The following is a 24,958-nucleotide window of genomic DNA, read 5'->3' as shown; positions in this document are numbered from 1 at the left end:
TTCCATTTTGCAAGATTGTAATAATTGAAAAACATGTTATTAGTGTCTATTTCCTTTGATTAAAGAAAAATTGTTTGGCATAGAAATGGAGGAAGGGAAGGTTGTCAACCTGTCCTTTTCCCTTAGTGTGATGTAAGTTTTACATCTCAGAGCATTTGGAGAATACATGTCTTAGGAAGATCAATTCTGGTATAACAATTAGACTAAATTTGCTTGCTTCCTTGTGATTTATAAATTAATACCAAGAAAAAAACCTAGTAAAACAATTTTAATGCTTAGAAAAATAGATCCAGGATCAGCAAAGAAATGTGTGAAATTGGTATAAAGAAAACATTATGAACTGGAACTCAGATGCATTAATCCTAGGCTTCTAGCCTTGTAGTAGCATGTTCTAACCAAGACAACTAATCATTACTTTAGATAGCAAATACTTGTATTCATTTCACTATATGTTAACAAAGATCACATATGAAATTGAGACTTGGATTTCCTAAAAGTCACTCTATCATAAGACACAGTACTGTACCTACAAGATCCAGTAGATTTTTTAAACAGCAGAAAGAAAGTTTTGTACTCTACATAGATTTGTGACTGCTTCAGCCAGTACAATACAGCAGAAATGACACAGACCTAAGGCTGCGTTTTAACAGGCTATTCAGTTTCAGCCTTATTCACTGAAACACATACTTAGTGCCTTGAGCTAAAAAATAAGAAGTCCATCCATCTACTCAGTGCTGTGAAAAAGCCAAGCCTCCTGCAGAGGTGCTGCAGTTGGCAGTCCTGTCGTCAAGTCCTTCCACCCACAGCACCAGACGGGCAAGTGAAGCACCTGCCTTAGCCCCTCAACTCTCAAGTCCTCCCAGCTGAGATCCTAGACGTTGTGAAACAAACAAAGTCATCCCTGCTGAGTCCTGACTAAATTTCCAATAGAATCAATAAGCATAAGAAAACAGTTTTAATTGGCCAAGTTTTGGATTAATATGATACTCAACAGAAATAATTAGAACAATGTGCATATATGGGAGGTGGTTAAATAAAGTATGGTATAGCCTCACCATCTCTTAAAAACATTAAGTTTATATTCACTGGTAGGAAAGCTGTCCATAATACACTAATACACTTTTTAAAGCACAGTATTGTATCTTTTAGTTAAAACAATTTGTTATCCTTTAATACATATTTCCCTCCATTAGAATACATGCTTGATAAGGCACTGGACACTTGTACCTCCATTATCTGGAAAGTTACCGCCTTAAACAACAAGGATATATAATAAAATGTTAAATGTTGTTTTCCCCAGGTAATGATATTATGAGGATAATTCTTATTTTTATACCTTTCAGAATCACTGGGTTTTTTAAATGATTATATATTACTTATTTTTTAAATGATTATATATTACTTTTAAATGAGTATATATTTATACTCAGAACATAAACTGTTTTCATTAAAAAGATTGTCACATTGGGACACCTTGTTAACAATATAAAAAGAAATTAAGTGGTTTCTTTATATAGCTTAAAAGTGTTACATGTGGTCTTTTGGAACATAATTCTACGAAAGTTTGCTTAATAATTTTTATTATAAATTAAGTACTATCCCTAGTAAAGTAATCCCTGTAATTCAATCTCAGGTACAGGGTATCCAACAGCTTACCTGTTTGTTTTGTAGAGCTCGTTGGAAAAGTCGGAGAAAAGCAGCCAAACTAAAACGGTACATGTTATTAATTTTGGACAAATCAGAAATAATGAAGTACATCTTGCTGGCACTTTCAGCTAGGGGGAGATAGGCATCCCGTTCCTATGGATCAAGAGATCAGTAGGGGATACGGTGGAAACACCTTAGAATTAGTGCTTTACTGCCACCTAAAGACTACAATGCACATATCTACCCAAGTAATAAAAAAACCTTGCTTTTTCTATGCACATAAAACAAATGAAGATGATGAATCATGGTTTCTAACTAAAAAAGATAGCAAAATCTAGTTTTTCTTCCTCATTTTTATAAAACTGCAAAGAATATATGTCTTAGTCTATTAAGGCTACCTATAACAAAATACACTAAACTCGTTCTGCTTTTATATAACAGAAATTTATTTCCCCCAGTTCTGGAAGCTGGGAAGTCCAAGATCAAGGTGCCAACAGATTTGGTGTCCCGTGAGAGCTTGTTTCCTGGTTCACAGAAAGAACTGCTTCTTGCTGTGTTCTCACGTGCTGGAAGGGGCTAACAAACTCCCTTGGCCTTCTTTTATAAGGTTACTAATCCCTGAGAGCTCCACCCTCATGACCAAGTCACCTTCTAAAACCTTCACCTCTTAATACTATTACACTGGGGATTACATTTCCACATATGAATTTTGGGGGTGATGAGGACACACAAATATTCAGACTATAGCAATATATTTTAAACACCTTTCTACCTCTCAGTTGACAGAGCTAGAAGTGGTTCACAGATTGGTCTTAATGAGGACCAACAGCACTAGTATTAGGGGAAAGTGGGTAAGATGAAATGGTAAATATTTGTGATCAGAGAATAGATGATCCAATTTTACATTTCAAAAGAGAATCAGTTAAGGTAACGCAAGACAGCACAGCACTATTAGGCTATCTCTGATGTGAAGAAAAGTTCGAACTATGAATATAGGATTGGTGACAATAAGAACACTGATAGAACTAGAGGTAGAGAAGACGACTCTAACAGGTGCCCACATTAGGATAACAAAGTACCCAGCACTGTTCATTATAAGCATGAAAAGAGCCAATAACTGTACCTTAGAGCTTATAACCCTTTTAATTAGTATATTTAACTTGCCTTAACTTAAGAAAAGTTCTAAGAACGGCAAAGATATTTTCTAATACTCATTTTCAATATACTCATTTCCAATTTCAGTACAAAACTGCAGCTCTACCTTAGATAACATTATGCCAGAAATCAGTAGAAGGCAGCAGGGTAGATTGACAAACACTCCTTATCCTCAATGTGCCAACATCTGAATTCCCTCTCTACAATAACTAGAATCAAACCCAACGTTCTGATGTTTCTGAATAGCTTTTTTTTTTACATCATCTTTCCCTTGAGGACCTGATTCTACATTTTCTATCATATTAACCTAAATGTTCAAGAAAACATAATACGAAATTACAAAGAAGGAAATAATTACTTGATCAAGGGAAATTTGGAGTTTGTAAGATTCTTTAAGTGACTCTTGAATAAGTGCACTGCTTGCTTTTGTCTGATTCAAAGACTCAATCAAATCCTTATTTTCCAAAATATTGCCTTGAGATGTGGCAAGTGTCTGTAGGGAAAGTTAACAATATGAATATTATTATACATATAAAAATAACCAATTAAAGCAAACCCATATTAACTGTCATTCATTTGATGTTTATGCCAACTTATGTTATTTTAGAAGAATTTCAACATTTTATAGCCCTCTCAAAGTTTTATTCTGTTTTTATTATAGCCTTCTTATATCAAATGAATTAATAAATTATTTTATGAAACTATATCATTATCAAACATAACAAGGTATTAATTTTGTCGATTTAATAAAAAATAAAAACTACTTAAAGTTACAGATTGTTATAATTTCTTGCTTTTAATGCTTCTTGAAATTATGAGCATATAATTAAATAATAAAACAATACAAATTAGTTAAAAATTGCTTGTCTTAAACATTGCTCATTCAGATCTTGTATTCCAAAAGATAGCTCCCCTTTTTGTTAGAATTTTGACTGTAAGATATACACTAATATGTCTTTGGAAAAAAAAAATCTGAAGATACTATTAATTTTCTAAACACTGTTATTTGTATTCATTAAAAAAAAATAATACAAAAAAAGTAACCTAAATAGCTAGACTTTTACCTCTAGAAGAGATTCTTCGAGCTTGGCTAGCTGTATTTTCTTATCTTCTTCCTGTTGTAATAGTTTTGTTTTCTGTTCTTCTAAATCAGGTTTCTCATGCTGAATGGTTAAAGCTAAAAGCTTGGGAAAACAAAAAGACAAGGTAATTCTAGCAATAAGGCTTACAACAAAACAAAAACTTCCTGCAAACAGGCCTTGTGTTTGACAGACTATTACAAATATGATACTATGTTATCTCATTTCATTCTTTCTAATTAAACATAAGACACCTTCAACAATTAATCTGATGAAAAAGAGACAAAACAGTTAAGCTGATCAGTAAAATATTAACTACTGTAGAAAAGCTGTAAGAAAGTGCATTACTTAACATATCAATGTGTAATATTTAGTTTTAAATTAAATATACTAAATTATGAGATTACTATTTTTTTAATAGTAAGTATTCACATTAACAAATAAAAAGGGCCAGGCACGGTAGCTCACACCTGTAATCCCAGCACTTTGGGAGGCCGAGGTGGGTGGATCACGAGGTAAGGAGTTTGAGACCAGCCTGGCTAACATAGTGAAACTCCATCTCTACTAAAAATACAAAAAATTAGCCGGGCGTGGTGGTGGGCGCCTGTAATCCCAGCTACTCGGGAGGCTGAGGCAGGAGAATAGCTTAAACCTAGGAGGCAGAAGTTACAGTGAGCCGAGATCGCGCCATTGCACTCCAGCCTGGGCAACAGTGCCAGACTCCGTCTCAAAAAATAAAATAAAATAAAATAAACAAATAAAAAGATAAAATACTATGTCATCAAAACCACAATAAGATACCACTTCACTCCCACTAGAATGACTACAATTAAAAAGATACATAACAACCAGAGTTGGCAAGGATATGGAAAAAAGCGGAACCCTCCTATATTTCTGGTGGGAAAGTAAATAGTGCAGCCACTTTGGAAAGATTTGTTTCTCAAATTGCCAAATATAAAGTAACCATAAGACCCAGCAATTCCACTAAAAAAACCATTGAATTATACATTTTAAATCAGCAAGTTGTATGGTATGTACATTGTATTTGTTAAAGCTGTTATCTGTGAAGCTGTTGAAAAATGCTATGTCAAATTGTTAACTCTGAATACTAAAATAGAGAAAGACATTGGTATAAAATACGTAATTCAAAATCTGCTGTATAAGCATCTTCATTTAATTCTTGCTAAGTAAGACCTACATAGCTCCTTTTTTGCAACTACTGTGGAGATCTTTTACATAGCAGGAGCAATTCTGTCAATTAATTCTGCCAAGTTTTGAGTGATTGTCACATTGTTTCATTTAAAAGAAGTATCATCAAGTCAATCAAAAGATATTGTTCATTAAAATATACTTGATGAGTCATATGGTATACAAAGAAATATTTTGAAAGGATAATTTTAAAAATTACAATCAAGTAAAAATTGCAGCAAATATGTATGCTATCATATAAATCAAAAGATGAAAAACATCTACTATTGTTAGATGAGTAAAAAATAGGATGATACTCCAAAAGTCAACTGGCATTATATCTTTAAAGGGGAAAAAATGAGTTAGGAAACATGTGAGTACGGACATGAAAAATCATTTTGAAATTTATGTAATAATTCTGAACTGTAACGAGCCATATGAAGATAAATTGACTTCAAAGATGCCATGTGTTCTAATGGTTAAAAAAAATGCTGGCTCAGGAATCAAAGACTCTTAACTAGCTGAACAAGTCAATTAGCTACACTTTTCACAACTAAATTTCAGTTTTCAAACCAAAAATATAATGCAGATGATCTTAATCTCTATGATCCATCAATCTCTCAAATTCTACCACATATAACAGAAATAAACTTTAAAATTAGAGTTATATTAAAAGGAGCAGCAATTTGACATTAGCATCAAATGTACAGGTCTAATACATACGATAAACGAAATAAGCCGGAATGCTTCACTCCAACATACAAGTATTATTTTCAAAATCATAAATGTAAATACTAATTAGTCTAACAAAATAGCTTCTCACTCACAATGTCTAATAGGTATATAAAGCTCAAAAAGATTCCAAGGTAAATTATTATTATCTATGTATACCTGCCCTCGTAATCCACTTCTTGTTGTAGTAAAGTTAACCTCAGTAACAATGGAAGCTGCATCCGGTGGAATAAAAGGATTTGGGTTTCTTGTTGACAAAAAGAGGCGGAATTCTTCATTGTAGTCAATAATTTTGTCACCTATTTGTACCACATAACGTGGTCCTATTTTAAAAAAAAAACACAATTGGTTGGTCTGAATCTTCTGTATTTCACTATACAATATTTGAAAATATAATTTTTAAGTACTTCTAAATAGAGGCTTTTCGACAGAGTCTAAGACAGCAAAAGTTGGGTTACCTGAGATACTATTAGCAGAATGTTCTATTTATCAGCACTTATGCAAGCAATGATAAATAATATTCACTAAGAAGATCCTGGGATACTGAAGCACCCAAGGAATATCTATTCGCATTCAGTATGGTTTTAACATTAATATGTTTCATATTCCAAATTGCTCTGAAATGGCTGATTATAGATGGCAAAAATAGAAATCCTCAATTATATTTTTTCTTTACTTCTAAATTCATCATTTTAAAAGTGTTTATTGCACTAGTATTTAAGATACAGTATTTGAAAACAGAATGATGGTTAAAAAACATTATCACATGAGTAACTGAAAAATACACATTATCAACAAAATGAAAGAACAACCTACAAACTTGGAAAGAGTTATTTATAAACCATATATCAGATAAGGGGTTAATATCCAAAATGTATAAAGAAAAAACTCATACAACTCAATAGCAGAAAGACGAATAACCTGATTAAAAAGCGGGCAAAGGACCTGAATAGACATTTCTCCAAAGAAGATACAAATATGGCCAACAGCTATATGAAACGATGCTCAACATCACTTATCATGAGGAAATGCAAATCAAAACCACTATTAGATATCAACTCACACCTGTTAGGATGGGTATTATCACAAAGACAAGAGATAACAAATGTTGATGAAGATACGGAGAAAAGGGAATTGTTGGTGGGAATGAAGACCAGGGCAGCCATTACAAAAAATGGTAGGAAGGTTCCCAAAGAAATTAAAAACAGAACTACCATATGACCCAGCAATCTTTTTTCTGGGTATATGCCCAAAGGAAATAAGTCACCACCTCATAAAGATATCTGCACTCCCATTTCTTCACAGCATTATTCACAACAGCCAAGACATGGAAACAACCTGAATGTCCATCAACAGATCGGATAAAGAAAATGTGGGTCAGGCATGGTTGCTCATGCCTGTAATCGCATCATTTTGGGAGGTTGAGATGGACGTACCACTTGAGACCAGAAGTTCAAGATCCATCTGGGAAACACACTGAGACCTCGTCTTTGCAAAAAAAAAAAATTTTTTTAATTAGCTGGGCATGATGGTATGTGCCTATAGTCCAACATACTCAGGAGGCTGAGGCCAGAGGATCATTTGAGCCCAGGAGTTCGAGGTTACAGTGAACTATGATCACACCACTGTACTCAAGCCTGGGCAACAGAGTCAGACACTGTTCTAAAAAAAAGAAAAGAAAACATGATGTGTATACACAAACACCCACACGCACACAATGGAATAATGTTTGGTCATAAAAAAGTAGATTCTGCCATTTGCCATAACATGTATAAACCTGGAAAACATTATACAAAGTAAAGTAGGCCAGACACAGAAAGAAAATTACTGCTTGATCTCAAATATATAGAGACAGAGAATAAAACAGTATTTACCAGGGGCAGGTAGCAGGGGAATGAAGGAGGGGATGGGAGATGTAGTCAAAGAATACAAAATAGCAGATATGTAGGATGATTAAGTCTAGAAATCCAATGTACAACATGAGGACTGTAGGTAACAAAACTATTGCATTTGGGATGTTGTGCTAAAGGAGTAGAGTTTAGCTGCTCTTGACACACAAAAAGGGGGCTAGCTGTGTAAATTGATAGATATGTTAATTTGCTTTATGACAGAAAAGCATTTTATGATCGGTATGTATCCCATAATATAATGCTATAAATCTTAAATATGCACAATAAAATATTTTTTTAAAAACCCAACAAAAAAGTTGAAAGTTAAAGAATGGAAAAGTACATACCATGTAAATACTAGTCCAAAAAGTTAGTGTAACCACTCTAATATCAGACTCTAAAGCTTGAAACATTTATAGAGATAAAGAAGAACATTTCATAATGATAAATAAGACAACTGAATAGAAAGATGTCACATTTCCAAAAATGTATGCATCTAATAACACAGCTTTCAAAATATTTAAAACAAGAACTGACAGAACTAAAAGACAAATTCAAAATCACAGAAACTTTAGGATATTTATCTCAATACATGATAAAGCAAAGAAAAAAATAAATTAGGGCATAGATTTGAACATCACAATTAACAAACTTGACACTATTAATTAACCTGTACAGAAAATTAAACCAAGCAAGAGCAAAATTCGTACAATTTTAAAGTTCCATAGAACATTTATAAAAAATAACCAAATGCCAGATCAGAAAGAAGGCTCAACAGAATTCAAAAAATTAAAATACTTTACAGTAAGTTCTATGACTAAATGGAGATAAGCTACATATCAATAACAAATATGTAACTAGAAAATCTCCAACCACCTGAAAATTAAACAACAAAATGCTAAGGAATTTATAAGTTGAAAAAAGAAACTGAAACTTGGGTAGGAAGCTGAAGAAGGGCTTAAAGGAAAATTGATAGACATAAATGCATATATTAGAAAAAAGAAAAGACCATCAATATTTTGATTTTCCATTTCAAAAATCTAGAAAAGACCAAATAAAATTTGGAGAAAGTGATAGGAATGAAATAACAAAGAGCAACATCAATTTTAAAATACAGTTCAGAAAATCAACATTAAAAGTTGGTTGGCTACGCACAGACTTGGGAAATATGGTAACATTAGATAGTGGGATTCCAAAAGTGAGGGGGGATCACAGGCTAAAAAACCTCCTCTTGGATACTATGTCCACTATCTGGGTGACGTGATCAATAGAAGTCCAAACACAGCATCATGCAATATACGCTTGTTAAACAAACCTGCATATGTCCCCTGTGAATCTAAAATTAAAATTTTAAAAATTGAAAGTTGGTATTTTGAAAAGATTAGTAATATTGATAAATCCCTATCAAGACTAATCAATGAAAAGGATAATAAAAATGATCAATATCAGGAAAAATGAAACATCATTACAAAGCCAACAGACATTGAAAAGACGAGAATATTATTTAAAATATATACCATGTGATAATTTAGATAAAACAATCGCCTAAAAAAATACGACTTAACCAAAGCTGACAGACACACAAAAAACACAATACAAACAAAACAAAATAATCCCAGTGTTTAAAGAGCCATAGCTCACGTTTACCAGCTCTTTACAATGAAAGATAGAACATCATGGGAAATTGTGCATTATGTCAGTAAAAAGGACTTAATAGAGGCTTGTTAGAGGATTTTGGCTTGTGTTAGGCGATTTATAAATAATTCAAGAAAAATTTACTTTTCCTGGGAATTGGGTGTGATCAGAAAGAGCAAACAATGGTTTGGTATCTTAATTTTTATGTATATATAAGAGAAATGGAGTGGGACTAAACTATCATTGGTAAAGAAGCAGGAGCCACTCATATTAACTGGGAGAAGAGAATGTTTGGTTATTTTTGTGTTAGGAAAGTGTTCCTGTTTTTTGTGCTCAAACATGACTGCAGTCAGAGTGACCTCTCTGATGTTGGTGTTTTATGAAATGATTTATGTTCAACAGGAGTACACAAAGTCCAAGCTATTAGAATCTGGCCAAATCTCAGTCTAGAGTAGTCAGGTGCTGCTTTTTTTCTTTCTCATTTACTCAAAGTACAAAAAGAAGCAAAACTTCTCTATGCTGTTGTAAGTTAGGAATGTGGTTATCCTGTGGAGAAGAGGTGTAGTAAGTAAGTGGGCTTCTGGAGTGCTAATAAAGCTCTTATGTCTTGATCTGGGTGTTTATACAGGTGTATTCAATTTGTAAAAATTCATTAGCTATAAATTTAGGTATTCTTTTCTTTACGCATATTTATTTTTAAATAAAAAGTTAAAATAAAAAAATGGTTTTCTTTGGTGAGTAGAACTAGTCATGGGAGGGGAGGAACAGAATGCTGCTGCACTTCTTTATCATTTGACTTTATAACCCATGCATGTACTACTTTGATAAAACATTTTTGAAAATATTTTAAAATAAATATTTTATTGTCTAAAAAGGACTCTTCAGTGTTGTCTCATCTCTTACTCATAGAAAATATCAAATGTAGAACTATAGAGTCCAACACAGTCTTAACTGTATGAATTCTTAATTTACATTGGAATTAACCTGTGATGCAGTTAATTTTGACTACTTTTTTCCTCTGAACACAGAATCTGTGTTGTACTTTAGATAACTAAAGACAGCATGATTGGGCACAGGTACAAGAGTTGGTCTCTGGGTCCCTTCCAGAGAAAGTGCCAATTTACATGGCTATTTTTTTCTGAACCAACATAAGGCTTGGATATTTTGGTTTTTTGTTTGTTTTTTTCAGTCAACGTGTATAATAGAATGAACATTTGGGGTGCTTGGATACATGGATATATTTAGATGCACTCACTGTGATATCTTTGGTTACTTCTATAACAATCAGATAAAGATTCAGGCAAGATCAACCTATAAGATATACCCAAATCCTATCAATATTTACAGCTGAAAGAAATGTATTATGACAGAAAGTGAAAAGGAATCTATATTTTTACACCAGGCAGGGGTGCTCCACAATTTTATCTGTCTGAATTTTGGAAACTAATGCCGCTGAAGGTTTACTATGACCATTCAAATTTAAACCAGGCAGTGGCCACCATAGATTCCATAGTACCTGACATAACAATGAATATAAAAACTGCTGTCATAACTGATACTTAGTATGCAGACTGGGATATTGCTAATTATTACTAATTATTTCTCTTTTATATTCTTTTGGAAAGAAGACCAAAATCAGTTCAGCTATTGTATGCAGGACACCTTTATAGGTCCAAACACTTCAGAAATATATTATCAACTGAGTTAGATGAATTCAAGTACCATGAGAACCTCCATATAGGTCCAAATTCCATTCCATTATGTAGATAAAATTTTGATAATGGTCTCCAGTGGGAAAACTTTTCACATTGTATTGCATACCACTCAGGCACAACTCAAGATGAATGGGACTTCATTAAAGGCAAATCTAAAACTCTGGCACCCAAAGAAGGAAATAAACATTTCACAAGGAGATATCCCACAGCCCATTATAGACCAACTGCTTGCTTTACAGCCACTAAATACAAAGAAAGAAAGATAACCAACATCTGAATACCCTCTTGGCCTATAAAAAGCAGCATGTTCCATACCTGGAAATTTTACCATAGCCCCTATATCTTGTCAACAAACATGGCTAGGTTTAAATCACAGCCCTTGCAAGAGGCAACTTTGGAAGTAATTGAGGCAACTGTAAATCAATCCTTGTCTTCGGTCCCTATATCCTTCAGGTACACCAAATTACAGATATCTACAAATAATCTTACAGATGAGCAAATCCAATGCAATGCTATACCCATCAACTAACCACAGGTAAAATTTCTGGCAATCTATAGCATTGGATATTCTGTACAATGAGCTCACTTCAAGTAGTGTTCCTGGCTAGAAAATATGCCACTCTGAGACCAACTAAAATATACCTGTCCAGAGACTCATGGGTTGGAACTAGTGAACTAGCTTAAGGTCTCTCAACCTTAGCAGTATTAACAATTTGTTCTGAGAAATTATTTGTTGTTAGGTAGTTGTCCTGTCCATTTTAAGATGTCTCTAGCATAGTGGCCCTCCACTCCAGCTGTGACAACCAAAAATGTCTCCTGACATTGCCAAATATTCTCTGGGAGACAAAACTGCTCCTAATAGAAGAACAGTGATCTACCAGTCTTCGGGCCATTGGGTCACCCAGAAGCAATTGGACTAAGAAAGACACATCCATATGGAGATATACCTCTTGAAAACAGAGACAACAATTAATCACAAATTTAACCTTTATGTTGCATGTACGTATGCCTGTCTCTGTAGGAACCATGCCTAAAAGGAGGCATCTGGACTAAAAGAACCAACCACAAATGTTTAGCTGTCATCTCTAGTATAATTCCTGGTTCCATACTCAAACTCAACATGGAAATAAAACAACCATAAAGGATTAGAATGCTTAATAGAAGATACTTTTGATGTCTGTTGTTCGTAAAACGTAAAACTATTAGCCAACTACACTAGCCTCTCCCTCAACAACTTCTATACAGTTAGCTGGTCCAATTGTCTTCAACTATTTACCAACTGCAAACTGCCACATCTACCTTCTGCCTTGGCTGAGCTCCTAAGCACATAGGAAACAAAGTAAAAAAAAAAAAAAAAAAAGAGAGAGAGAGAGAAAAAAAGAGAATTTGAAGAAGTATACCTTGCTTTTCTATGATCAATAAATAGATTTTTGACGAGCATAAATTTGTAGGAGAGAAGTACATTCTATTCCTATATTTATGTCTGCTTTAAACACAGTAAGTAGAAAAGTAATTTGTATATCTTAGATTAAGGACACTGGGATGTAAACAAACGTGGCACAAACTTTGTTTTATGTGATTCTAGGACTACCATCCTCTGTCCCCAGAGTTAATGTATGATGAAAAAATGGCAACTCATGAGGAACTTATCACTCTTGAAAAGGACAATATCTGGAATATACACAAAGGGGATAACAGACTAATGTGACATGAATACATCCAACCCTGGGAAGAAGATGGAAAAAGTAAGATAGGGGCAATGGTTAACTCTCTTTTCCTAATTCTGACATAAACAAATTGACCTAAACAGCCTTGCATAACTACCTAGAACAGTTCAAAATGTGAACCAATCATGATATAAAATTTATCACTCTTTTCAGGGGATCTAGTCAACACTCTACACTCAGACAATGCCACACATACCATTAAAACCTAACACTAACCAGAACTCATGGAGATTTATATTTAATGAGTCCTTCAGGACCACAGTATAGAATGAAGAATGGCAAATTGAGATGGCCCTAAAGGTTCCTTTCCTCCTCCTTAAGATATCATAGCAAGAAACTAGCTCAGCAGATCTGAGTTACCCCCAACAGAAGGACCAGAAACGGAGCTCTGGAAGACAACTCCATTCTAGCAAGGTCACTTTCTTGATTACAAGCTTCTGTTGTTATACAGTAGCTTAGATATTCCCTGCCCTTCATGCCCATAAAATATATTAAGAGGATAATGTTACAAAGGCCCCACTACTTGAGTTCTCATAACATATCAACCAGTACTAGGCCAAACATATCAATGTGAGGGACAATAGGTTATCAGAGAATAGTGCATGCTTTGCTATTTCTCTGCGTTGCCCCAATAACATCAATTTTCTATTTAAAGTTTGCTGTGCTAGCAACGTATGTGGCATACATTCACGTACGTATATGTACATGTCTACATATGTATGTGTATACACTTTGCATGATATGCTCTTTAAGTTTCAAGGCATAGCTTTCTAATCATCCAAGACTGGGCTGGGTTCCTATGCAGAAAAGAATTAACATAGCAATCTGAGACTCTTTAGAAAGGGCTGATTGTATATACCCAGTAATGGGATGGCTGGGTCAAATGGTATTTCTAGTTCTACATCCCTGAGGAATCGCCACACTGACTTCCACAATGGTTGAACTAGTTTACAGTCCCACCAACAGTGTAAAAGTGTTCCTATTTCTCCACATCCTCTCCAGCACCTGTTGTTTCCTGACTTTTTAATGATTGTCATTCTAACTGGTGTGAGATGGTAACTCATAGTGGTTTCGATTTGCATTTCTCTGATGGCTAGTAATGATGAGCATTTTTTCATGTGTTTTTTGGCTGCATAAATGTCTTCTTTTGAGAAGTGTCTGTTCATGTCCTTTGCCCACTTTTTGATGGGGTTGTTTGTTTTTTTCTTGTAAATTCGTTTGAGTTCATTGTAGATTCTGGATATTAGCCCTCTGTCAGATGAGTAGGTTGCGAAAATTTTCTCCCATTTTGTAGGTTGCCTGTTCACTCTGATGGTAGTTTCTTTTGCTGTGCAGAAGCTCTTTAGTTTAATTAGATCCCATTTGTGAATTTTTTCTTTTGTTGCCATTGCTTTTGGTGTTTTAGACATGAAGTCCTTGCCCATGCCTATGTCCTGAATGGTAATGCCTAGGTTTTCTTCTAGGGTTTTTATGGTTTTAGGTCTAACGTTTAAATCTTTAATCCATCTTGAATTGATTTTTGTATAAGGTGTAAGGAAGGGCTCCAGTTTCAGCTTTCTGCATATGGCTAGCCAGTTTTCCCAGCACCATTTATTAAATAGGGAATCCTTTCCCCATTGCTTGTTTTTGTCAGGTTTGTCAAAGATCAGATAGTTATAGGTATGCGGCGTTATTTCTGAGGGCTCTGTTCTGTTCCATTGATCTATATCTCTGTTTTGGTACCAGTACCATGCTGTTTTGGTTACTGTAGCCTTGTAGTATAGTTTGAAGTCAGGTAGTGTGATGCCTCCAGCTTTGTTCTTTTGGCTTAGGATTGACTTGGCGATGCGGGCTCTTTTTTGGTTAAATCATGCTGCTATAAAGACACATGCACACGTTTGTTTATTGCGACATTATTCACAATAGCAAAGACTTGGAACCAACCCAAATGTCCAACAATGATAGACTGGATTAAGAAAATGTGGCACATATACACCATGGAATACTATGCAGCCATAAAAAATGATGAGTTCATGTCCTTTGTAGGGACATGGATGAAATTGGAAATCATCATTCTCAGTAAACTATTGCAAGAACAAAAAACCAAACACCGCATATTCTCACTCATAGGTGGGAATTGAACAATGAGATCACATGGACACAGGAAGAGGGATATCACACTCTGGGGACTGTTGTGGGGTGGGGGGAGGGGGGAGGGATAGCACTGGGAGATATACCTAATGCTAGATGACGAGTTAGTGGGTGCAGCACACCAGCGTGGCACATGTATACATATGTAACTAACCTGCACAATGTGCACATGTACCCTAAAACTTAAAGTATAATAAAAAAAAAAAAAAAAAAGAAAGGGCTGCTTGTAAAGTTGGCCCATAACCAGCACCTGGGAACTTAAATTTTGGGAGCGTTCTCACCATCCTCAGAACTCCAAAAAGTGGCTCACTGTGCCTCAACTGTTTGTACAAACAATATGGTTTATGCTACACCTGCTTTCCTTCAGGGAGTCTAGAATTGTGTAATGTGCTAGGGAGAGTGTGCTTACGTAATCAACCCCCAGTAAACTATGGGTACTAGGTCTCTACTGAGCTTCCCTGATAAACAACGTTTTACACATATTGTCACAACTTTACACATATTGCTGAAGGAAGTAAGCCCATCATGTGTGACTCCACTGGAAGAGGACTCTTGAAAGCTTGCACCTGGTTTAATTACTTACTTTGGAAATTTTAAAAATATTTACACTCTGGAAAGTGTCAATTATTTACCTTGAGCAACCAGATCTCGTCTCAATAATGGATAAAGAACAGGTTCTACACCATCCATCTCTTGTATAATAAGAGTTTTTCCAAAACGTACTGCTAATTCAAGAGCTGTGATAAAGTTACTATCCTAATTGAATAAAAAAGAATACGTATTAATTATTTAATTACTTTAATATTTACAAACATCCTTTTTTCGATTTTCTACAGTAATTTCAAAATGTTATAGAAATGCAATTTCAAATTCTATAGGTAATAAATTACTCACCCAAGTATTAATAAGAACCCTACTCTGCTTATGTTCAGAATCACACATTGAATGGGGGAAAAAAGGCAAGATGATGAATTCTAGTAAAATTTTCTTGGTGGATAGGTCTGATAATTCTGAAAAGAACCTTTAGGCAAAATTCAATAATCAAGAATTTTAAGGCTTTCTAGATAGGGAAGGAGTAGTTTTAAACATCACCCCAGGCGTGTGTGTGTGTGTGTGTATGTGTGGTATGTGTGTGTATATATATATATATGTGTGTGTGTACATATATATAAAAGTAACTATATAGTTACTTATATGTCTATAACTATGACTATATATAGATATAGTACTTATATGTATATAACTGTAACTATAGATATATATAGTATATTTATATACTTACATGTATATAAGATATATAGTATAGTGATATATGTATATAACTATAACCATAGATATATAGTACTTATAATGTATATAACTATATAGAGATATATAGTATACTTATATGTAGTCATACATAATACTGCAAACCATAAATGATTTGCATATATAGTTATATATAATATTGTAAACTATAAATGATTTGCATATATGCAAACCATAAATGATTATTAAAGTATTTTATATATTATTTAATTTATAATTATTCTTATCACACAAAAAATAAGGTAGATATCCCCATTTTACAAGTAAAGTAACTTTTAGAGGTAATTTTTGAAACAACTGAAAATTATCTATGAAAATTAATCATATATTAGGTCTTCCTTTAAAAAAATAATAACCTAACCAAAAATAATTTCCTCTGCAAGATAAACATGAAACTGAGAAGTCACTACCAAAAAGACTATGATTACATTTCACTGAACAATTATCAAATCTTGGGATACATTAAAGATGTCTGTCAATGAGTTAAAGAAAGTGGAAATTATGAGAGGCATTCAGAGAAACTGTAAATATGCTAAAAGGCTAGAAGGCTTTTCTGATTCTCCAAGCTAACTTAAAACCTCCTACTTCTACAGCAGCTTTTACTTGTGTCATTAGTCATAACTTAGTGCAAAGCTTCTTTAATTGTTTCTCTAACCTACTAGACTGTCATCTTTATAAGGGAAGGAACTCACTATTAAATTCCCAGGGCTTAGATCAATACCCAGAATCAAATAAATATTCTTATCTATTTTTTACAAATTAGAAAACTGAAGCTAAGAGTTATATCTCTCGCCCCAGGTCCCATACAGTAGGACCCAGTGTTGAATCTATGTTTTCTGACTATAGACTCCAAGATCTTTTCACTATAAGAGGTCATTCCTAATTGGTATGTAAATTATAAGTAATACATACCTGCTGATTGATAACTTCTAAACGTGAGTCTTTCAAATGTGTTTTTAACCACTCTGTAGCTTGGGAAGAAGGATCTATAAGAAATGGGCACACTCGACTCTAGTACAAAAAAAAAAGGAAAAGTAATGTTTTTTAATGATTATAAGCTTTCATTTAAATGGAAATAGTTTTCTAGAAATTATAAATCAATTACTAAATGATCTTTTCTCTCAAGCTTTGGAGAACACAAATATACAACCATGAAAAAGAAACAAAAATACAGTTTTTAGCTGCATCACAAGCCATATTAACAAATCTTCAGTGACCAGGAGTTAATATTAGGTAATTACATTTAGCCAGAGTATAGAGAGTACAGTCCTACTTAACACAAAATAACACAGAATATCTGTACTAACATTATGCTAAGCAAGAGCTTTAGTCTCAAGCTGATGTCATTTGCAGCATTCTTTTTGGCTTTTATAATACACAGTCAAATTATTCCCTATCTATCTATCTATCTATCTATCTATCTATCTATCCATATTCTTTGTTTGAATAAAAACTATAAAGGCCATAAAAAGAAGTATGAGCAAATCATTAAAACACTGCTAATTATCAATATAATTGTTCACATTTTAAGATATTAATTCTTCTAAAGCAGTATATATCCAATATTACTAAAGGAGTATCCTGGAAGAGAAAATTACATGGGCTGTAGGTTAAGATCTAATGAAATGAACTAAAAACTAAATTCATTATAGAACATCCTGCACTAATTAAATTCTTAAAAAAAAGGAAGTCAGGCCCGGTGTGGTGGCTTTGGGAGGCTAAGGTGGATGGATCATGAGGTCAAGAGATCAAGACCATCCCAGCCAACATGGTGAAACCCTGTCTCTACTAAAAATACAAAAATTAGCCAGGCGTGGTGGCGGGCGCTTGTAGTCCCAGCTACTTGGGAGGCTGAGGCAGGAGAATCGCTTGAACCCTGGAGGCGGAGGCTGCAGTGAGCCAAGATCACGCCACTGCACTCTAGCCTGGCGACAGAGATTCCATCTCAAAAAAAAAAGGGAGTTAGAAACCAGTGAAAATGCCCTCCACACACAATGGCACTTAGTAGACAGAAGAAAGCCAATTATAAATGTATAAAATGTATATCATATGTATGATACATTTAAAAGTCATTTAACAATCATTGCTACCTACTAAAATTTAAACTGATCTAATTTTTCTTAAGTTTTCACATTTATTTGAAAAATGTAATGCAATTGTATGCTATAAGAATAAGAGAACACATATGAAAGTCAGAGTAAAATGAAAACTTAGAATGGGGTACAGCAGTCCCCCTTATCAACAATTTATTTTCATGGTTTCAGTTACCCATGGTCAACCACAGTCCAAAATTAGGTGAGTACAGTATAATAAGATATTCTGACAGGCAGAAAGAAAAACTACATTCACTTAACTTTTATTACAACTTTTATAGTTGTTCTATTTTATTATTGTTATTGTTAATCTCTTACTGTGTGTAACTTATACATTGAACTTTATTATAGTATGTATGTTTAGAAAAAACATTGTATGTATATATATGCATGTATGTATATCATAGTATGTATGTGTGTATAAAATAGTATGTATGTGTTATATAAAAATGTATAACCCCATATACAAATATGGGGTTCAGTACTACCTGAACTTTCAGGCATCCACTGAGGGTCTTGGAACACATGCCCAGGAGAAAAAGGGGGAACACTGTATAAGAACATACAGGTTATCTCAGTGGCACACCAAGAGGGAGGGAGATAGTGGGAATTATCTGCCCTGTGGACGAATAGTTTTATATCACCAATGCTGTTTACAATTGCTAGCACATGGTGATAATAAAGAGATGAACGATTTTAAAACAGCTTTATTATTATTTTAAAATGGTCCACAGGCAAGGTACCTTGTTTTCACTTGCACCCACAGTAGACTACTCCCATCATACCTCCTGCCACGTTACACTGTATGAGCATCACCCAGCGTCTATTTCTAGAGGTTTCACTTACTGCTCCATCACGTAAATGTACTACTCGAAGCACAATGACGTGGTTAGTAAATAGCCTGTGAAGTGTTACCATGGTGCTGCACCTAGGTTTTTGATCTAATTTTATGCTAGCATTCAATAGCACACATTTCACAATTCTGCATTTTGCCTAACTACAAAAGTAATTATTTTAAATTTTTAAAAAGTTCTTACCCATGATTTCAAACCAATGATCTGATGCAGTTAAATGAAAAGAAGAAAGGTAATGTTTCAAAATGTTTTTAGCAAAGAAAACATGCTTAAGTTTTTCAAAGGGTACTTACAAGTTTGTTGTCATCTTATTTTACGTCTCCAGACAGATTTAGATAAGATTTCTATGGTACATTTTATCTCTGTATTCCATGATTAAATATAGTTAAATTCTACAACTATACTCAATCCAAAAATGTTGAGCTTTCATGTATTTACTCATTTGTTCGTTACTTCATCTACTATATGTTGGATAACAACTATAGTAAGATAGTACAAGGAGTACAGAAATTAATAAAATACATTCCCTTAACCTCAATAACTTTACAGGCAATAAAGATGCAAAAATAAAAATTTCATCATCAAGAGATGCACAAGTTGCTACTGAAGGATGATAGGCGAAGTTATGGCTAGAAAACAGTTCAAGTCAAACTAAGACAAGAGAGATCAGCTAGGCAAAGAAGTGAAGGAAGAAAAACATTTCAGGCAAAAACAACAGCATGATATAGAGGGGAATAAAAAGGTTTGGAGTATTTGGAAAACTTACAGTACTCTGGTATAGCTAAAGAAAAATAAATATGGTCAAAGGTGATGCATATAAAATGGTAGGAGTAACCTGGAGTCTGTCTGATCATGATCAGCTTTTTATGCCATGTCTAAGGATAATGAAATTTTTATACTGCAGACAATGGGAAATCACTAAAATATATTAATTGAGGCAATATTATGATCGGATTAATGTTTTAGAAAAATCACTCCAACAACAGTAAAGGAAGTGGTACTGGAGACAAGGAACCAGCTGGTATAATGATATATTTATCCATATACAAAATGATGAAGGCATAAATGAAGCCACTGGCAGTGGAAGTGATTAAAACAGGATGAATTCATGAGACATTTGAGAAATACATTTGACAAGATTAGTTGAATAATTAACTGAATAAAAAAGTAAAGAGACATAGTAAGAATGACGTGCAGGGTTGTAGCTTGCATTACTGAGAAAAGACTGTGATATCTCTGGTGGTAGAAAATAAGAGAAGCAGGTTATAGGGAGTGAGAGAGGAAGAAAAATGAGTTCTATAGTAGAGAGCTACCTTGCCTACCCTGCATGTCCCACTAAATGTATTTCTGATGGGTTATCAATATGATTAGATGATCTAAGCTAACCAATCAGAATCCTTTTCGGAGACTGGCATATTATCTATGGTGCAGAGGGAGTGAATGACACATCTTTAGTCTGGAAACATAAACTCTAATAATGGTAAACATGGAGTCACCAATGGACAAGGTTAACAAAGGGTAAAGAGAACCCATCTGAGAATGAATCCATCTTATAAAATGGAGGCAGAGATCTCCTGGTAAAAATTATTTTAATTCAGAAGCTTGCCCCAACCTTTTAGACATCTCAGCTATTTAAAAGCATAAATTGCTAGTTTTTTCCCTTAAATGTGCTATAACTGGCCACTGGAGGATTTTTGACTTAAAAAAATGGTGAATTTAGTTAAAGGCTGATAAATTTTGAGCTGCCTAGAAAGCATGGGTAAAAATATCTAACAGGTAGTTAGAACTATAGGTCAAGAGTTCAAAAAACAGGTTAAAAACTAAAGATACATAATCTCTATTTAAATTCTTCTCTCCTTGGGGGAAAAAAAGATTGGTCAAAGGATATTTTTGAAAGAGATAATTTTTAAAACACCTAGTACACCCTATAATGTTATGTCTATTTTCAATACTTATAAATGGGACAAATGCAAAAACATTTTATAAATAAAACTAAAGCCTAACTCTTGATTCACTAAGGAGAGTTACATTAACAAGAATATAAAATAAATAAGGTTACACACACACACACACACACACACACACACACACTCCTATGAGAAGTGTACAGACAGGAGTAGGTGGCCTGAGTTTGAATCCTGGCTCTACCACTTGATAGCCATGTGACCTTACACAAGTGAATTAACTCTTCTGTGCCTCAATGTCCTTATCTATAAAAGGGATAACACATGTATCTAACAGATTGGGTTGATTTGAGAATTACATGAGTTATGTGTTTAAGTGCTTTACCTATTTATTCTTAAACAGTAATATATGCACAACATGGTAAGCAATACGCAAGTATTGATTATTGTCATTACTTATGTGGGGACTGAAAAACTTTTTCGTATGTGGAGAAGTTAACTTTAAAGTTGTAAATTTACCATTATAATTTTATATTCTTAGACTAGTATCACATTAGTTTGCATTTCCTCAGCATATACCAAAAGGGAGCAAGAAAAAAAAATCTAAGAAATTTTGAGTGGTTAAAACCAATTTGACACTGAACTGTCTATAACAATAAAACACAAATATTCAATAGATGTCATCACAAGAAAAACCCATATAAAATCTGATATTTTAATTAGTCATCTTCTCCACTTCCTTTCTTGATGCTTTTCACTCACACCTTCTCCATAGTTTCTAACGGCCTTATTATACTTTCCATTATCCACTGAGTTGACCAATATTAGATCATATAATTTATCACCCAAACCAGGACACTGTTGAAAGTGAAAGGAAAACTATTAATAATTGTATCAGGACAACAAGTGCAAACCATAGACCAAGCAATCCAGGACATATGATCACTATGGCCAAATTTTTCCCTGTCTCTCAAATACATAGGTCACATGAGCTTTCTGCTAACGTAGTAAAACTAATTCCTGTTGTAAGACCAAGGGTATATAAGGATTTGACTAATTACTCTCTCCGGCAATACATGCACTTCAATAGTTAGCTTAACCTAAATATGAGAATTTTAAGCATATTTTTGTAATGCTTTGTAAGACTTTTGTAATTTTGTAATTTTGAATTTTGTAATTTTGTATTTTGTAATTTTGTAATGCTTTGTACGACTTTGTAAGACCAATAAAAGAATAGTTTTAGACACAAAAGCCTTTCTTAGCAAAGCCTCCTCCACTGAGAGGGAGAACCTCAGAAAAGCTTTAGCATTGGTGTGTGTGTGTGTGTGTGTGTGTGTGTGTGTGTGTGTGTGTATGTGTGTGTGTTTTGAGAAGTTACACTCTGTCACCTAGGCTGGAGTATGCAGTGGTGTGATCTCGGCTCACTACAACTTCTGCCTCCCAGTTTCAAGCAATTCTCCTGTCTCAGCCTCCTGAGTAGCTGGAGTTACAGGTGCATGCCAAAATGCCCAGCTAATTTTTATATTTCTAGTAGAGACAGGGTGTCACCATGTTGGTCAGGCTGGTCTCAAACTTCTGACCTCAAGTGATCCACCCACCTTGCCTCCCAAAGTGCTGGGATTACAAGCATGAGCCACTACACCAGGCCAGCTTTAGCATAGTTAATGAGGAGATTATATCTCTGAATCACAAAAGCATATTATTTATCATGTCTAGCCATCTTTTCCCAGAAGCCCAACTAATATATATTTAGAGATTTAATTTTACATACATGGTGATGTTAATGAGTTGATGTTACAGATTACGTGCTATCCAATCACACCCTTAAATTACAACTAATTTTAAATCTAGTACACCTTAAAACTGAGATGGAGTGTTGACCATAACAGCAAATTCATTTCAACGAAACAACTAATTACCCTAAGAAATGTTTCCAATGATTTTTGTTTTGTCATATAAATGCAAGTAATTACCTAAAAGGAACTTAGCAATGTTAAATACAAAGTAAATTTAAGCTTATTAATTTCAAAGGCAATTTCCCATATCCATCATGAAAGACAATTCAGAATACAAAACTAAGCATTTTCAATTAACATTGGTAAAAAAATTATTCTGATAAACATATTTTGTCTACAGACTTACCACCCTCCCCTTGTTTCTTATGGAATAAAAAAGAATTCTTAAACTTTTTTTTTTTAATTTGCAATCAATTGCTTTCTTGGATTATTGAAACAGGAAAAAGATGTGGCTATGAAACCTTAGGGAGGGAATAACAAATATAATAAAAAGCGTATAGTTTGCTATAATGTAATACACTTATTTACATAAGCATTTAGAGTTTCATATTTGTGATTCCATTGTGAAAATAATAAAAAAATTTTTTTAAAGTAAATTTAAAAACAGGCAAAATCAAATTAATAGAAAGCAAAACTATTCAATTAGTGGTCAGCAACTTCTCTACCGGTAAGTTACCAATACAGTGAGGTGAAGCATAGTCAGCTGATTAATAGGTCTAATAAAACAGAACAAATTATCAAGTAATGAACAGCACCTAAAATATGAATCTTATAACACAGTTTACGCTACATAAAGAGGAGCATGTTTAATGTTCATGCTTTCTTTGAGACTATGGAGTTAAAAAATAAGAATAAGGAAATAGTGTGTAGGCAGAGAGAAGGATTACTGAGAGGAAAAGGAATACCAATATTTATTATGAAATATAAACTATTGACAGAAAGAATAGAAAAATCACATTATCAAGAAGTAAAAATCATCTTCCAATTTCCATATCGAGAAAAGTAAACCAAGTTAATGGGAAAAATCAAACTTTATTCAAGTGATTATTTATTTGTGTACATGGCTTTGAATTTGGTTTTCACATTCACTAATAATAAGGTTATGCTATTTTCCATTTTAAATAGCTTTGGAAAATGTGCACTGTGTGACAAAACAAATTTCCAAAATATGTGTATGATTATCTCTAATTGATAAGCCAAAACTTATCTTCACTTTTTGCTAATTTTGTTTGGCAAAATAAAATGAAATAAAAACATAAAATTTATGAAGTCATATATTCTAGTCTGTACTCATGAAGAAACTATATAACCAATGAATTGGGTATCCCTAAAATATTTCTATTACTATTAGGAAATACAATTTAGAATATTTTGCCATCAAAAGAATGCCACTTTATACTTTTATATTAAGGTAAAAAATAAATTATACAGAAAGTCATACACTCACTAACTGAATCATTGATGGGTTTTCATTAGCAAAATATTTTTATTTTAGTAAGAAAAGGGTAACTGTGAAAGACTAAGAATACGAAGAACACAATTTCTACAGCAAGCTTGACAATAAAACATTTATAATAAAAAAATTAAAATAAATTAACTACCTGTAATATTACAAGAGCATTTTCTATGGAAAGGTCATCTGATGGTAGGCCTTCACTTTTCCAAATTAACTGCTCACTTTCAGTACAAAGAAATCTCCTCAGATCAAATTCTGAAAAGTTGAAGATATTGATAATACTTCACTACAACGATCTTGTACTTGATGAAGGGAAGGAAATAAAGCTATTTATTCCAAAACAAAAGTCCTATGACAGTCCTCACTTGAAACCCATTCTTCCACATTTAACACCCAAACCCACGGAAAAAAAAGTCTAAAACAAAAACAAAAAGTGCAAAGGAATGGAACTCCATGAAGTCCTATTTCTTTGAGTGACTATTTCACAAACGAAAATAATTTTGTAAAATACCACTAACATCACAAAGAATTTTAAAGTTCTTGCATCTCAGCCTATGAAATAAAACTATTATAAAAATAAAAGTAAAATAATGTTTAATTGCATCTATGCAATATCAAAAATAATTCAGTCATCTCAGTTTTTTACAGTG

The 24,958-nt window shown here is 33.6% G+C and overlaps 1 protein-coding gene across 2 annotated transcripts in view; it reads right to left on the bottom strand.

The window, feature by feature from the left end:
* The window catches only part of DYNC2H1 (dynein cytoplasmic 2 heavy chain 1), a 371,095-nt gene that overhangs the window by 219,782 nt on the left and 126,355 nt on the right, over window positions 1–24,958 (bottom strand). Inside the window, exons 63-70 of one of the 2 annotated variants that reach the window (XM_031016281.3) lie at window positions 24,454–24,563; window positions 19,336–19,356; window positions 17,118–17,216; window positions 15,530–15,653; window positions 5,961–6,124; window positions 3,867–3,986; window positions 3,161–3,295; window positions 1,657–1,800 (exon numbers count right to left, since the gene is read on the bottom strand). In XM_031016281.3, the coding sequence (XP_030872141.3) occupies window positions 1,657–1,800; window positions 3,161–3,295; window positions 3,867–3,986; window positions 5,961–6,124; window positions 15,530–15,653; window positions 17,118–17,216; window positions 19,336–19,356; window positions 24,454–24,563 (917 nt within the window). The remainder of the gene's footprint in view (window positions 1–1,656; window positions 1,801–3,160; window positions 3,296–3,866; window positions 3,987–5,960; window positions 6,125–15,529; window positions 15,654–17,117; window positions 17,217–19,335; window positions 19,357–24,453; window positions 24,564–24,958) is intronic. The other variant, XM_031016282.3, reaches the window with a different exon arrangement.

The sequence above is a fragment of the Gorilla gorilla genome, chromosome 9 (assembly GCF_029281585.2).
Source record: "Gorilla gorilla gorilla isolate KB3781 chromosome 9, NHGRI_mGorGor1-v2.1_pri, whole genome shotgun sequence".
In the NCBI taxonomy this organism is placed as follows: domain Eukaryota; kingdom Metazoa; phylum Chordata; class Mammalia; order Primates; family Hominidae; genus Gorilla; species Gorilla gorilla.
This window is presented reverse-complemented; position numbering and strand designations above follow the sequence as displayed.